The 15,403-nt window shown below is 39.3% G+C and overlaps 1 protein-coding gene across 3 annotated transcripts in view; it reads left to right on the top strand.

Annotated features, from left to right (window-relative positions):
- SRGAP1 (SLIT-ROBO Rho GTPase activating protein 1) overlaps positions 1 to 15,403 on the top strand; it is a 147,227-nt gene that overhangs the window by 79,639 nt on the left and 52,185 nt on the right. For all 3 annotated transcript variants that reach the window (XM_042017870.1, XM_042017869.1, XM_042017871.1), the window contains exons 4-6: positions 4,639 to 4,701; positions 14,704 to 14,886; positions 15,275 to 15,403. In XM_042017870.1, the coding sequence (XP_041873804.1) occupies positions 4,639 to 4,701; positions 14,704 to 14,886; positions 15,275 to 15,403 (375 nt within the window). The remainder of the gene's footprint in view (positions 1 to 4,638; positions 4,702 to 14,703; positions 14,887 to 15,274) is intronic.

Here is a 15,403-nt window from a genome sequence, read left to right as displayed (position 1 = left end):
TGATGATCTGGTAAAATGTAGTGGTAAGGGTGTCTGTGCTCCTTAGTCTTTGTACCTTGTCCTTGTCTCGCTCTCTGTTCTTCATCATTCTGGTTTTTCCTTTTGTGTGCATCTGGACATTTGGATTGTTCTGGGGAAATGATTCCTACTGGGTGTACCCTACATGGTCTGATGGGACAGGATGTGGTATATTCAGGTACCTGATTGTACATGGCTTTGCTGTCTGGTCTGGCCTCCTTACCATGTAGATATTCATTGATTTTGCTCTCCCAGGAGCTATTTGTCATTCTTTTTTTCCAGGGGTCAGGAACTGGCATCTGTTTAAATGTACTAAATCCAGGACAAAGATAGGATCTAGTACAGAGATTTTGTAGTATTTATTGGAAGACATTATGTCAGGCCTCATACTTTCAGCTAGGCACCTAATCTCTTCTTTGTAGTTCCTGGCATATGAAAGCAGTAAGATTGCTGTTGATGCCTGGCCTTCGTGCTGCACATAAAATTACAAAAATAAAGTAGCAGAGTTCAAACCTTGCATGCTTTCACGTTTCTTCAGGCAGATGGGGTAGCTGGCCTCCTGGGGACAATTAAAGAATAAAGTAATAAGGAGAAATGTCAAGCAGAAGGGAAAAGTATTATGCAGAATATTTCATGCAGTAATTCTGGTTACCACAGCAGTAATAATCAACTGTATAAACACATACCCACAAAATCCTTAAGCAGATTTGTATATTTATAATTTATAAACATGTATTTTCCTTGGACAGAAATCTACATAAGCCAAGATGAACACATCATCCAATGTTTATAGTAAAAGATGCTGGAGAAACCAAGCACAATAAATATTTTAGTTCCATAATCTGGCTTTTAACAAGGAATATTGACTGCCTACTGAATCTATTTGATTTTATACAGATTGTGGCACATAGATTTTTTGCATCATTTCCTTAAACATTTAAAAGTTTAAAATTATAGCAAAGCTGTTTGTTGCTATAGACTGTCAAGTCTGGGACAAAATTTTGCTGAGTTGGTTATGTTAGGGTCACTGCAGCTCATGAAACCTCCTTAAAAGAAGGGTTTGCTCTTCACTTCCCACAGGGACTCATTTAAACACAATAGTCACAGAATATTTTCCTTAAATTATGTAACTGAGTAGCATTTTGTATGCTAAATACAGGCACTAAAGAGTTCCAGGAAGAACTGGACTGACTCTTAAATTTCAGTTAAAATAAACAAGAGTAAAGCTGGAGTGCCAAATTATGCTCTAACTGAAAGGGATGGAAAAATTTTAACAGACTTCAATGAAAATATATTAATGTGGAATAAAATTTTAAGTTTCTCAGACTTTAATCCACAAATACAAATCTTGATAACATTAAGGACCACTGATGTGTTGAAAGCTGAGCACATACTGAAAGGACGGTTTAGGTACATTTACTTGTCTGTTGCACGGGTATGATCTATCCTGCTGTCAGATGAAAAAAATACACTACTGTCTCTTAATGCCTTGAACCAGATTAGTAACATGTATAATATTTTTAGCAGGAATTTGCATATGCTGTAACATTTTTATTATATTCTTTGTTCTCTTGGTTGGTAGGTACTAGTGCATTTCTCAGGGACACAGTGAATAAATAAGCACCTAATAAACAGTGATTGTTTGTCAGATTTTAATAGCCTGATTAGAGCTATCAACTCAGCTCCAGGAAAATGTGTGCTGCATCTTACATTCTGTTGTCTGGGCACCCTGAGAATGGGCTCCTAGAGGAGCACACCATTCGCACATGCTGAACTCTACTGTAGGGAATAGGTAGCATAAATAAGAAAGAGGAAAGCAATTAACCACTGAAAAATAAATGCACTTCTTAACTAGTGCTCTGACGTGCCATATATTACACACCAAAAGCTGTATTGCTTGCCACTCACGTCAATATTTCTTGATCTTACATGCTAATGTAAAATATATCAGTTCTTGAAAAAGGAATCCCTTTTATACTGCTAAGTTTACCCAAATATATGCTTGATTTTTTTGGATAATTCCTACAAAATCTTTCATCAGAAAGATGCATCAATTGAAATGTTATCCATCACTACAGGCACCCTCTGTGAGTTGGAGTCCACAGATGAAGTGGTGGAAAATAACTCCTTTGTGATTGTGTGGCATTGCTAGGTTGTCACTTCCCAATTTTTTGCTCTTTTTGCTGATCACCTGCCTCCTCCTCTTTTTGCTTTCAATTTTAAAGCTTATTGTCCTTTTACAAAAGCATCTTCCTCTTTCTCTTCCATTTGCTTTCAAAGTTACCATTGATCGCTGTGTTGCCCTGGAAAAGATCATGTTTGCATGTTAGCCAGTAAATCCTGAGGGCTGGACTGCTTGTGTTTCAGTGCTGGACAGAGCTCAAAAGGAGCAAAGAGAAGAAATGGCTCCTACTAAATAGTGATCATTCACCAAATCCTCAGCTCATCTGGTGTCTATTTGCATTAAGGTGGGACTGCATTAAGAGCAGAAAAGAAGGGTGCATCCTTCAGTGTGCCTTGCTTGCAGCAAAATCTCAACGGTTAAAGAGAAAATTGGTTTGGGGTTTTCTGTCTCACCTTCTCAAACAAACTTTTGCACTACCAGGTTAAAGCATCCTGCCTTAGGATTGCTGTTGCTGTATTAAGGGATTGACTTCTCAGCAGCCTTGAGATGGCTGTGAGCAACAGTTGAAAGGGATAAATTGCTTGAATCTGGAGTTTATCTAGAGTTTCCTCCCACATGTATATGCTTTCATCTTAATGTCAAACATCTTATTTGTATGTTTTGCCCTTCTTTCTGCTAAAGTAATTTTAAAAACCACTCATATTCAGCACTATAGAAGCAGCTATCCAAGAATAAACAGGTGGCCTCCACTTGGAGCTTTAAGGAGGTGTGTAAGCTGTGTTAGAGCTGCACTGCTGACTTTTAAAGGCAGGGTGCCAGTGTAAAGCAATGAAAAGCAATTCAGAATTTTTGCTAAAGATTTTACGGCATTTCCCTACAGCAGCTTGCAAATCTGCAGTCCTTTTCCAAATCTTCATAAGCACTTTGTACTGTTACATATAGGAAATTTTGTCCTTCTTATTAGATGAAAATAATCTGATATTTGCAAAGAAATTGAAGTAGTAAGCCTTGTGTTCTAGATACTTCAGAACTAATGCATACCTCGTGAAAATACCAGACTTTGAAAAGTATAAGCAATAAGGAAAGTTTCATAGTAATTCTGTGTACCTCAGCTTCAGAGCAGCTGTCTTACTGTGCCTTAGCTACTACAGCTAATGCTCTTAGGAATACAAGAATTTCACTGAAGTGTTTTCTAAATTCTATTTCTGGCTTCTTGTCAGTGAAAAATCATCTTGAATATACGGATCAGAGTGAATATTGATAAGTGATATGATGGGTGCCTTAAAATACTGCCCAGAGTTAAAGTAGGATAGTAGGAGCAGGAGGAAAAAAACCCCAAATTTTCTGTTCAAGCTACTGTATGTATCTGTTTCATCCTTCTGGAAGACACAGTGGGTGGGATGTGTGGTGTGGTTTCTCCTCATACGTGGACATTGTGCTGGAAATTCTCATTCAGAAACCATTATTCCTGCAGGTGTTCTAGTGATGGCCAAATATGTGTTAGCAGCTTTGGAGATGTGTCCCTGAGGATTTTCTTTTGGCTTCTGTACAAATACAAAGTACTTCTCATAGCTAAAGGCCATTATCTATCATGGAGATGGAGTTTTTAGAAGCCAGACTAATGATCAATTTATTCACAGAAAAAAAAAATCTGACATTTCCAGCATGGATGTTTGAATGCTGAGCATCACAGAAGAAATGTAGCCAGGCTGTTTGCCAAGTCCTGTAGCTCTATTCTGTAGCTGTTTTCCAAAGGCTGTGATATGAATGCCTTCAACTCTTGCACAGTTGCCACCATTTTCATCAGTTTGAAATGCTGTGGAAAACTAACAAAGGAATATATTTCAATGAGACTCCAATTAAATACTCTTGTTTTGACATATTTGCTTTGATAATAACTATTGCTAAGCGTTTCTTTTTTTCTGGGTCAGAGTGAAAGTAAAGTCACAGTCCAGAAAAGCTAAACAAAGTTGGTTTAGCAGCCCACGCTGTGGAATACTATGCAGTTGGGTATCTGTTTCAAAGAGGAGCCACAATTACTTCTTGCATAAATATTTAGATAGTTGCATGTGCTGAGAAACAAAGACTATGCTAGATGTAAAATTCAGCAGGATGTCCCTCTAGAATATCCCATTCTGCATGGTTTAGTTTTTGTGTATATCCTAGCAGTTATAAAATAGTACACAGTTTGTTCTATTAAAAACAATAATCTTGAACTTTACGCTTTCTATTGGCACCTAATTTCCTGATGCTTTATGGGAAAAATATCTCAAATTACTTCTGGGTTTCCTTGTAGAAGTCCTCTGTCCAGATATTGTCTGTCTGCCTCTGCATCCCTGAATCACTGTTTTTAGTGCACTGTAATTCAGAATGGTTTTTGTGAGCAACATTGCATTCACTGTCTAGGATGAACAGTGAGTATAAATATCGAGAAACAAATGTATGCTGCAGCTTTTACATGCCCTTTCCTAATGATTTTTTTTTTTTAATTACAGAGTAAAGAGATTTCATTTCAGCTTCACGAAGACTTAATGAAAGTACTTAACGAGCTTTACACAGTAAGTATAGTTACTTACTTAGCTTATCTTATACAAATTCCATATCAGACTACTTCTGTAAGCTTTAAGTGGACTTTCATCAACTAAGTTACCCCCAGTGGAGATACTTATTTTTGTCTTTTACACAAGCCTAAGCTATATTTTTGAAAAGAGTATTCACTTGTTTAAAATACATATGCTAATGCTTTCAGGATTACTCTTTGCTTTCAACAGTTTTTTCCCCTCTGACTCTGCTAAGCCAGTTTATGATGAGTTTTGTTGTTTATTAATGAGACATTTCTACTCAGAGCTTACCAGAGCAAAGCTTCTTTCTTTTCTGCCTTGTTTTTGTCCATGCTGCCATCTGCTTGGTTACCTGTGGACTACACTCAGTAAAAAATCCATAGGTGTTTGCAGGATCAGTGCTGTGCTGTCTAAATGTTACTTATGTGCCCTCCCCCCATCCCTGACTGGGATAAGTAAATAATGAAAAGAAAAACAGAGGGTTTTGTAGGCTTTCCAAACCATTTAGAGAGGTCAAGAAAAAAACACTGTGAACATTCTGGCAAGCTCCTACTAATGCATAGGAAAATCTGAGCAAACTTAGGTCTGAATCCATTTTCTTGTTTGAAACTCATTCGCACAACTTGTTACTGCAAAATGATGTCTACCTGATAACTATTTCCCCAGCTATTTTCTGAGGTGGTGTGTTGTGAGAAAGAAAAAAAGCAAGAATTACTCTTTTTTTAGAACACATCTGTAGAATTAAGAGGAACTGATGATATGCACCTCTTATAAAAGCCTGTTGATTCTTACTCATTGAGGAAGTTGTACATTTAAATTCTCTTTTTTTGTTTGGAAGAACTGAAACATATATGCTCCAGTACCCTGCATAGCAATCTCTAGACTGCTGTGTTCCCCATTCTCAAGATTTGGAGGACCATAAAAAACCCTTACAATATTGATATCAAGAAACATTTGTGACCTTAAGGAAGTTTAGGAAGCTATCAGTGACCACATCTCCACTGGCAGGACTCAAACATTACTTTTGTGCATCTTGATGATTTTTCTTTTGACCTAGGGAAAATTGTACAACCATCAGTGGACGGGTTGAAGAACATTTGAACTCAAGAACAACTTAGGTGGCAAAAAGGAGATCCAAAGAAAATTAGTCTTGTCTTACTGCCCTGAGTTCTTTTGAATTGTTATGGACACATATAACCAAAGCCGTCCTAAACCACCACTTATTTTTTTCCTTTGGGATTTTCTTTGGGGCTTTTTTTGTCTGAAACTACCACTGATTTTGTAGGGTGCGATACTGGAAAATCTTCTTGGCTGAGGCCTGTAGTCAGTGAAGTGTTCTGGGATCAGCTTCTGCAAAGTAGCGATAGCCGCAGACAATGCACACAGCTGCCGGGGATCAGTGACAGGCACAAGTGGGACTTCAGTGCTGAATAAGCCCTGAAGATACAGTCTTGTTTCAATTAAACAGTTGCATAACTCCAGTGTCTGGCAAGGCTTGGGATTAGTGCCTGTGCTCCCAGGGTTGGGAAACAGTGAAGCATGTGCTGAAACACTTTCCTGAAGTACCAGTGAAAATCTGCAGGACTGGACTTTGGTATTTTCACTCTTTTTCTTCACATAAGTGCTATATCTTCACACTGATGGTTACAGATGTAATCAGGTATTAACTTCCGTATTATGGCCTCCAGTGCATGTTAATTTCTTTCTCAGAATTTAAGATTTATTTTTTAAATGGGAATTTTTTTGATGTTATAAAAATTCTGAATTTGTCCACAATTTGAGTCAGGCTACTGCTGCGAGATGGTCTCTTTGGATGGAATTTACTTCACCTGATTTGCAGACATCTGCATTGTAGATACAAATATCTTAGCATGCCATCTGGGTTCCAGGTAAAGTCCCTGGAAATCTAATATGGGGAGGTGAGACCCCTTTAATCAGATGCAAGAATCTGCTTGAGATTAAGTGATCTGTACTGTTAACTTCATTGTCCAGCTTTTCATTGATTGCAAAGGGCTTGGTCAGCTATATATGTCCACATTTAGCTAAATAAAGCCCACACATAATAAAGTGATAATATGGTGCAGAGTAGCATCTGTTTCACTGCTTGCATGTTTAGAATGGTCATCACCATGTCTGTGTATTATATCTGCTCATGTACATAAAGATAGAACAGTATCTAGACAGTTGGGAACCTCATGCACAGGTTTTTAATTCTGTGTGACATTTACTGTGTGCAGAATAAGATCATAGTGCCCTTATCGAAACAAGTATCAACAATTTTAATCTCCAGCAGCTACATTTCTCAGTCACTTACAAAAATGAGACGTCATCTTCTTGTTTGCCCCATGATTTATAGAGGGGAAAAAGTAAAAGAATTCAGTCTTAGTACTGTGAGATAAATCTTTGTGTCCAAAAAAAAGCAAATTAATTTCAAATCTGTGAGCAATATACTAATACTGAAGTCTCTCCCTACTACTTAGTTCTGTTTTTTTGAAAGGAAAGATGCCTTCATGAAGTATAACTTAAAATGTGAAATCATACTGGAATTTAAATACCTGTAAAGCCTTTGGGTGAGGGGCAAGTATCAGAGCTTTTAATATGTATGAAGAAGGTTTAATAATCTGGTTATTTCTTATCATCATTCCTTATCTTACAAGAAAGGTCTGTAAATTAAAGCCTTTGGCTTGTGCCATCCTCATTAAAACTATTCATCATGTACAGGATTGTTGAAAAAATAAGAATAGAGGCAGGTGAACCACAACTTCAGATGTTCTTAGAACTGTGAACAAAGCAGGCTTATTTTGCTGGAATAATCAGAATTTTTGTAAGGGAAGCCATAGTTTTTAATTTTCCATCTCTTTTATGTAAAGATTTTTAAATGTTACATTACATATGTTTTCTACATGTTTTATGACTAATAAAAATGCATTTTTAAACTCTATATTTTCAATTCTATGCACAGATTTTAAAATTATGACTGAAAACATCATGCTAAAAACTATTGAATAGCTAGGCTTCATTCTGTATCTTTGCAAGCTCAGTAAATTGTGACTGGCAAGTACTTACAACTATGCCTGGTTTCTCTGTGGCTGTGCCAGCCAGTTGGTATTTTCAGGTCTGCACCATCCCAGCAGCTGCACTCCTCTCCTTACTACACTTTCAGCCAGTGCAGGCTAGTAATCAGTCCTGTGCTTTACATAAGAATATAAGCTGTAGAAACTACAATGAGGTGTATCTTTTGAGTGAGGGGGGGATGGGGAAAGGGGAGCTCAGTTAGTTGTGTAGGGTCACAGGAGTTTTTCCTGGCATTTACAGGAAGAAAAGTTGGTCACACGGAAATCTGTATGATGTTTGGGTTGTTGTTTTTGGTGAATCGCCTGATTTAGAAATCTTCTTACGTGTTGATTTAAAGAGACAACTGATTATTGACTTCGCAATAGATCATCTTTGCAACAGAGAAAACTCCCCAGTGAAACTCTTCTTCCACTCTCTGGGAAGCTAAAATACCTTGCCTTGTCAGATCAAGTACTGTATATATTGTATATAACAATAGTACCTGTGTGATGGGGAATGATAGGGAACAGAAGGTAGGCAGACTCTTTTCTTGTATTGGAGAGAGGTCTCCACTGGACTTATTTAGGGGTCATGACATACTCATAAATGTCCTCTAAAGAAGTCAGGGAGGTCACAAGTGTGTTAAAAATACAGAGCTGTTCCCGTAATAAGACTGAGGGCAAATGGTGGAGAAAAGTGATGCATATCATAGAAGTATATCTTCATGTCTCCCACGTGGCTTTTCATATTAATCCTACTGGCATCACACATTTCACAAGCAATGCAAATGTAAAGCTCTCAGAAAAATGAAAAACTAGGGGCAGTCCAAAGCAACTTGGATGTTAAAAAAGAAGGGTTTCTGTGCCACTTGCATCTTCCATTGGTTTATCTTACTCTTCAAAAATCTTGGCTGTTTAATTTCTCAAGGTGGTTGCTGCCAGATTTTCTTTTTTTCTTTGCTGAAATAACACAGAATCTGAATTCTCTTTAAAAAGTTCAGTTTACTGTAGCACGTCAGAGATCTGAGAAGGTGAAATCAGTAATCCTGTATTGATAAGAATATCAGTAAATGACAATTCCTAAAACCACATCAGAGTTCGGCTTGAAAGTGAGTGAACAGGATGCTGACAACAGCTCATACTGAGCCTGCTTTACTGCTAGAGGCCACTGGTGTGGTAAAACTGGCATAAGATTTTACTTATTTCTTGTGCAGAGCACTAACTAACACAATTTAATAAAACCCTTATGACTCCACCTTCTGATAAGAGCTCACAGCTTAGCAGCAACAATTCTATAACAATTCAAACATGGTAATTACACCAGGGATGAGCTACTGTTCCAGGAAATTCCTATTTCCTGAGAAACACTATGAAAAAGCTCTTAATTATGCACTTTTATTATAAAAATAAAGTACATGTTAACACAGTAATTCCAATATATTTTAACTCTGTAGCTTTCAGTCTTCCCTTGGCTTGAGAAGTTTTCTAGAAAAGAAGTATGCATGTAGTAAAGGAAAGCCAGTCCCTTGCTATGGGAATATTCTTTTCTTATAGCCCACAGAAGTACAGCACTAATTACTGTCTTGTTGATGGATTTTCCTAGATAACAACTGTGGGTTTAAATAAAATAGTTATCTAAGGATGTACTCAAATGTGCCCTTCCCTGTGATAAATACTATCTTCTGCCTTAAGCCTATTTGCTGAGCTGTTACGAATGATGGTGAAACTTTGGCACAAAAATTGAGATGTTTATACTACTAAGTGAACAGTCTGTCACCTACAAATGTGAGAGTACATGGTTAGGGTAGCATAATCTTTTTCATCTGCTTGTAGTCTGACACAGTCACCTGACAGAAATCTATATTTTACATCACTGGATCAGCAAAATAAACCTGCTAAATTAATAGGAGATAAACTCAATATTTAATTTTAGGAAGGTACTAATATGCATTTAACAATGCTGGTTTGGTACAGTGGAGAAATGCAGTAAATGTCATGATGGCAGTTCAGCATGCTCTCTTTTGTCAATGCATACTTGATGGCTGATCAATAAGCACTTTGGAGACTAATTAAAGTCAGTTCAGTGATGGATACTCTCACAGGATGGTCTGTCAGTTCAAGAGTTTGGTGGACATTTGAGAAGCATTATTGCTTGTTTCATGAAATTATTCGTAGTTTGAATAACAGATCTATGAATCTGTTGCATGTTCACAGATCAGAGGCCTACGATGCTCAGAACTTTTCATACAGTAAGTCTATTTGTAGGATTTAGGAAAGCCTGTTACTATGTTTGACAACATCTAAGAGTCTTTGAAACTCCAAGGCAAAAAGATGGCATAGTGCTAAGGGAAAGAATAATATATGCAGTTTAGCATGCAAATTCTAAGCTAATTTGTTGAGGAAGTATGCACTGAAATACTTGGAAGCCTGGTCCCTAGCTTGTTCCCATTTATTTTTCCATACGTGTCTCTCTAACACTTTTCAAATTAAGTTCAGCTGCTGCAATATCAGCTCTTAAAAAAGCATTGACACATCATGAAAAAGGCTGAAAAATCATGAAAAAGTTTTCCTCAGAGGCTTGCAAAATAATGATTTCACTAGTGCATGAGTTAAGCAGTGCTGTCAACGTAACAAACTGGACAGGAGTCACATGCATAGGCTGGTCACTGCTCTGTACAGGGTCTGTATTGATTCCTAAGCCAGTGAGGCTTGGGTAGGACTGACTGACTGACTGATGTCCAGTCCCGTGAATACAGAGAGAGGGCTTCTTTTTAAAATTTATTATAATTATTTAGGAATAATAATATTTATTTAAAAGTTATTTAGGAAACCATTTGTGCCAAGAACTTGTGCAGAGTTTGTTTTGAGAACATGGGTTTCAAGTAGACATCTTAGTTCCCCACAAAGACTATGAGTTCCATGTAGTTCTCCCACAAAACTTGCCTTTCAATCAGTGTAGAGTGAGACAGTCTGGATTTGGTAGCATGTGCTATAAGCAAGCAGTGAGAGGAAGAAATACTCCTCAGTGATGTGAAGCTAGTGGAGTCGGTGTGGAGACATTGGTGAGAACAGGTAGCGATACACTTCTACTCCTTCAAGAAGTGCTGCTTCCAACAAGGAGGCAAGCTGAAGTGTCAGCCTCTGCAGAAGGACATTTTTGCCTAGTCTGCTAGGCCTTCAGAAAAATAGTTTAAAAAACTTCAGTGCTTACTGCTTTTGGCAAGCAGAATGAATCCTTGTTTCACCTTTTAGGCGCTTTGAGATGCAGTTAGAAAACTCTCAGATATTATTTGTCGCAGAATCACAGAATATGCTGAGTTGGAATGGACCCACAAGGATCATTGAGTCCAGCTCCTGGCCCTGCACAGCACCATTCCCAAGAGTGACATCGTGTGCCTGAGAGTGTTGTCCAAATGCTTCTTGAACTTAGGCTTGATGCTGTGACCACTTCCCTTGGGAGTCTGTTCCAGTGCCCAACCACCCTCACGGTGAAGAACCTTTTTCTAATATCCAGCTTAAACTTCCCCTGACAACTTCAGGCCATTCCCTCAGGACCTGTCACTGGTCACCACAGAGAAGAGATCAGTGTCTGCCCCTCCTCTGTCCCTCACAAAGAAGTTGCAGACTGCAATGAGGTCTCCCCTCAGTCTCTTCTTCTCCAGGGTGAACAGACCAAGTGACCTCGGCTGCTCCTCATATGGCTTCCCCTCAAGTCCCTTCACCATCTTTGTTGCCCTCCTTTGGGCACTCTCCAATAGCTTTATATCCTTTTTGTATTGTGGCTCCCAAAACTGCACACAGTACTCAAGGTGAGCCCATCCTCTCTCTCTTTCCTGGCTGGCAATGCTGTGCCTGATGCACCCCAGGACACAGGTGGCCCTCCTGACTCATATTCAACTTTCCCTTGACCAGGGCCTCCTGGTGCCTTTCCATGGCACTGCTCTCCAGCTTCTCATTCCCCAGTCTGTCCGTACATCCAGGGTTGCCCCATCCCAGGTGCAGAGTCCAGCAGCTTTCCTTTGTTGGACTTAATGAGGTTGGTGATTGCCCAGTTCGCTTAGTTTGTCAAGCTCTCTCTGCAGGGCCTCCTTGCCTTGGTGGGAGTCAGCAGCTCCCCCCAGTTTTGTATCACTTGTCAACTTCCTTAGCATCCCTTCCAGTCCTGAGTCCAAGTCATTAATGAAGATGTTGAAGAGCACAGGACCAAGGATGGAGCCTTGTGGAACACCTCTAATGAAGGTCACTAGTCTGATGTTACCCCATTCACTGTAACTGTGCCCATTGCTCATCCATCACGTGGTGTTTTTCCAGCTGTGTGCTGGACATTTTGTCCAGGATACTCTGAGAGACAGTATTGAAAGATCTACTGAAATCCAAGAAGATTACATCAACTGGTTTCCCTTGGTCAACAGGACTTCCCTCTCATGAAGCCATGCTGCCTGTGACCAGTGACTGCATTGTCTTTCAGTTGTTACTCAGTAGCTCCCAGAATAATCTTCATAGCTTTACCAGGCACTGAAGTGAGGTGGACAGGTCTGTAGTTTCCAGGGTCCTCTGTCTTGCCCTTTTTGAAAACTGGGGCAATGTTCAGCAGCTTCCAGTCATCCTGAACTTCACTGATACCCAAGACTGCTCAAAAATTGAGAGGTTTTGTGATGACATCAGCCAGCTCTTGGAGAATTCTTGGATTAATTTCATCAGGGTCCATAGTTCCCTCTGCAAGCAGAGTACAAAAGAAAATAACTTTTCTAGGTGGTAAGACACATGAGTTAGCCGTGTCCCACCAACTAAAAAGTTTCTAGAGATGACACAGAAAAAAAGATAAAAAACAAAAGGAAACACCCCTAGCCTTATGTAAAGAAACACTTAAAAGAATTGGATAGAAAGGCCAAAAGAAAAGGGCACAACCTTGCTTTTAATTTCCTTTCTCCATTATTTTTAATAAGAGCCATATCACTTTCTGTGCTTCTCTGTTTTATTATATAAACCATTTCTTTAAAAAGTCCGTTTCTTCTCTTTGCAGTAATTCTTTTGCTTCCATGTGGCTCTATGAGTTGTGGCTGTATGAGTTAAGCTCCCTGGGTACTGGTTATCGACAGCTTTAGGAGTGCCTTTGGAACAGTGCAGGATATAGGAGACTGAACACGCTATTTGGTTAAACTGGGAACCTTGCAGCCTCAGCTCTGTGGGCTTGCCTTCTCTTTCTAACCCACCTTCCTTCATCTCTGGGGATTTTTTCTGCCTCATCTGTGCAGATGTGAGCTGGTGGGGCAGCAGCTGTTCCCAGCGGGTGTAGACACTGTTTGGGCAGGGAGCTCTGCACTCAGCTCAGGCCTTGGAGCACAGTGTGCTACAAAGGAGCAGCAGCAATAACACTAAGTCTTGCTCCAGGCAGTGTGGTTTTTTTCACCACAGAGCTGTAAATATACATTTCTTCAAATAAAAACAGGGCCACTTTTTACTGCTTGTCTCCAACTGTTTTACCTTACTACAGGAAGTTGGTGAAGAGTTGCCTGTTTCATTTTTAATATTGGTGGCATCCGTCTTAAGTAGTGGTATACACAGTTATGGTGTAAAGCATACATGGCTATGCAAAATTGCAGCTCTCTGAAAGTGTCTGTCTTTCTGTTGCACAGGAGTTGAAATACACATCAATTCAGCCACCCACTGGCATGGCATGCAGTTGGTTTGTGTTGATCCATGCTAAGACATGCTGCAGTGAATTTGCAGTATCTAGCTGTAGTCTCCCCTGTTTTGCCACTCTATGGATACTCCTAAGGCTAGCCTAACTACTCAGTAACAAAAAGTACGCTCTCCCAAGGGAATGTTTCAAGGCAGCTTCCCAAAACAGTCTCTCTCCTCCATGGGTCACACAAGCAGCTGGTTTGATTCCTCCCTGCCTGTGTCCTTTGGAGATGTGAATGGTTTGCATGGCCTCCACCCAAATATAATATCTGTGGGCGAGAGCTCTGGCACCCTTGAGAAGAAGAGTGGAGGCCTCTGGCTGCCTGAGGATGCCTTCCTGCTTTGTTCAGTGCTCTAAACTTAAGACATCAACACAAAGAAACAAACAACAACAACAAGACTGGAGAAGGCAGAATGGCGCTTCCTTTGCTGGAAGTGGACAGAGACAGCCCTCCCCAGCAGGGGTAGGGGTGGGGGGGTTGTGACTGGTTGCTGTCCACTACACTGCATTCAGGCAGAGGTTTTTCTTGCTTGAAGAAGGGATGACTGGGCTAAACCAGTCCCTTTCCCTCTTTGTGGTCTGTGCAAGCATGTATTTGCATACTGGCAACAAAAGCTCTCTCATCTGCAGGCTCAGCACGTGTGTAAAGGAAAGATAACTTTGGGTCTATGGGGAAAACATTTTCACAATTTATCTATCAGACAGCTCCTTCTTCAGCTCTCATCTGATTTTACATCAGGGCCAGTCTTCTGGCTGCGCAGTTGGCAGATACTTCTTTCCAGACCATGGGCAGCCATCCAGCTACCTCCAAGGCCAAAGATTCCCCTTGCCTCTCCTTCCTTCCCCTTTCCTCAGTGCTGAAGGGATCCTTCTGCTTTCAAACACTTAATATCCACAGCCAAGCTGTTACTTAGCCCAGAAGATAATTGTATATCAGATAGATTTGGTAGTGATACAGATTTAGTTTTGTTGTTCATTATTTTAGATTTTCACTTGAAGACAAGAATCCTGAAATTTAATAAGAATGATTTTTGCTCTTTCCTATCAGAGAAATGAAGGAAAAAATCCCTATTTGAAATACTGTTAAATAAATCAGAATAGAAAAATGCAATCGAAAGTCCTCAATCTCCATTGGCAAAGAAACTTACCCAAGATCCATGTTTATAAGACAATATTTTGCTCGAAGACCGTCTGGTTTTTCTGTAGATACCTTTATATTTTCATTTTCTCCAACTTTCCTTTGACTCTTGTCTTTTCCAGGTCATGAAAACATACCACATGTATCATGCAGAGAGCATCAGTGCAGAAAGCAAACTGAAGGAGGCAGAGAAGCAGGAAGAAAAACAGATTGGGAGGTCAGGAGACCCTGTTTTTCATATTCGACTAGAAGAAAGGCACCAGAGACGGAGCTCTGTGAAAAAGATTGAAAAAATGAAGGAAAAAGTAAATATTCCTTTTATTTAGCTTCATTTGAAATAAATTCAGTGCATTTCTGACATTCTTTGGCATGATATTAGACAGAGAAATCCAGCTGGAAAATAAAATTAAGCAAGGTACACATAACAAACTAGCAGTGGTTTATAGATAACTTGACCTAATTGCATTTCAGAGAGGGGAATACTTTATTCCCAGTGTAATTCCTACTGTATAGTTTGTCACATTTGAAACAAAATACTAAGTTTTCACTTGTATTATATTTGTTGTATGTATAACAGGCTGGAAATTAAGATTCTTTCTTGTTACTAGGAATGTGTGCTTGAATTGTTACCATTTTTGCTGCATACCAAAAATGAAGTAATTAAAACACATTAATATGCAATGTCTTTCCTAGCGTCAAGCAAAATATTCTGAAAACAAGCTGAAGTCTATTAAGGCCCGTAATGAGTACCTGCTCACCCTTGAAGCAACTAATGCTTCTGTTTTCAAGTATTATATTCACGACCTTTCAGATTTAATCGAT

Source organism: Corvus kubaryi, unplaced genomic scaffold (assembly GCF_017639235.1).
Source record: "Corvus kubaryi isolate FWS band 111438036 unplaced genomic scaffold, C.kubaryi_AGA036_p1.0 137, whole genome shotgun sequence".
Taxonomy (NCBI): Eukaryota; Metazoa; Chordata; class Aves; order Passeriformes; family Corvidae; genus Corvus; species Corvus kubaryi.
This window is presented reverse-complemented; position numbering and strand designations above follow the sequence as displayed.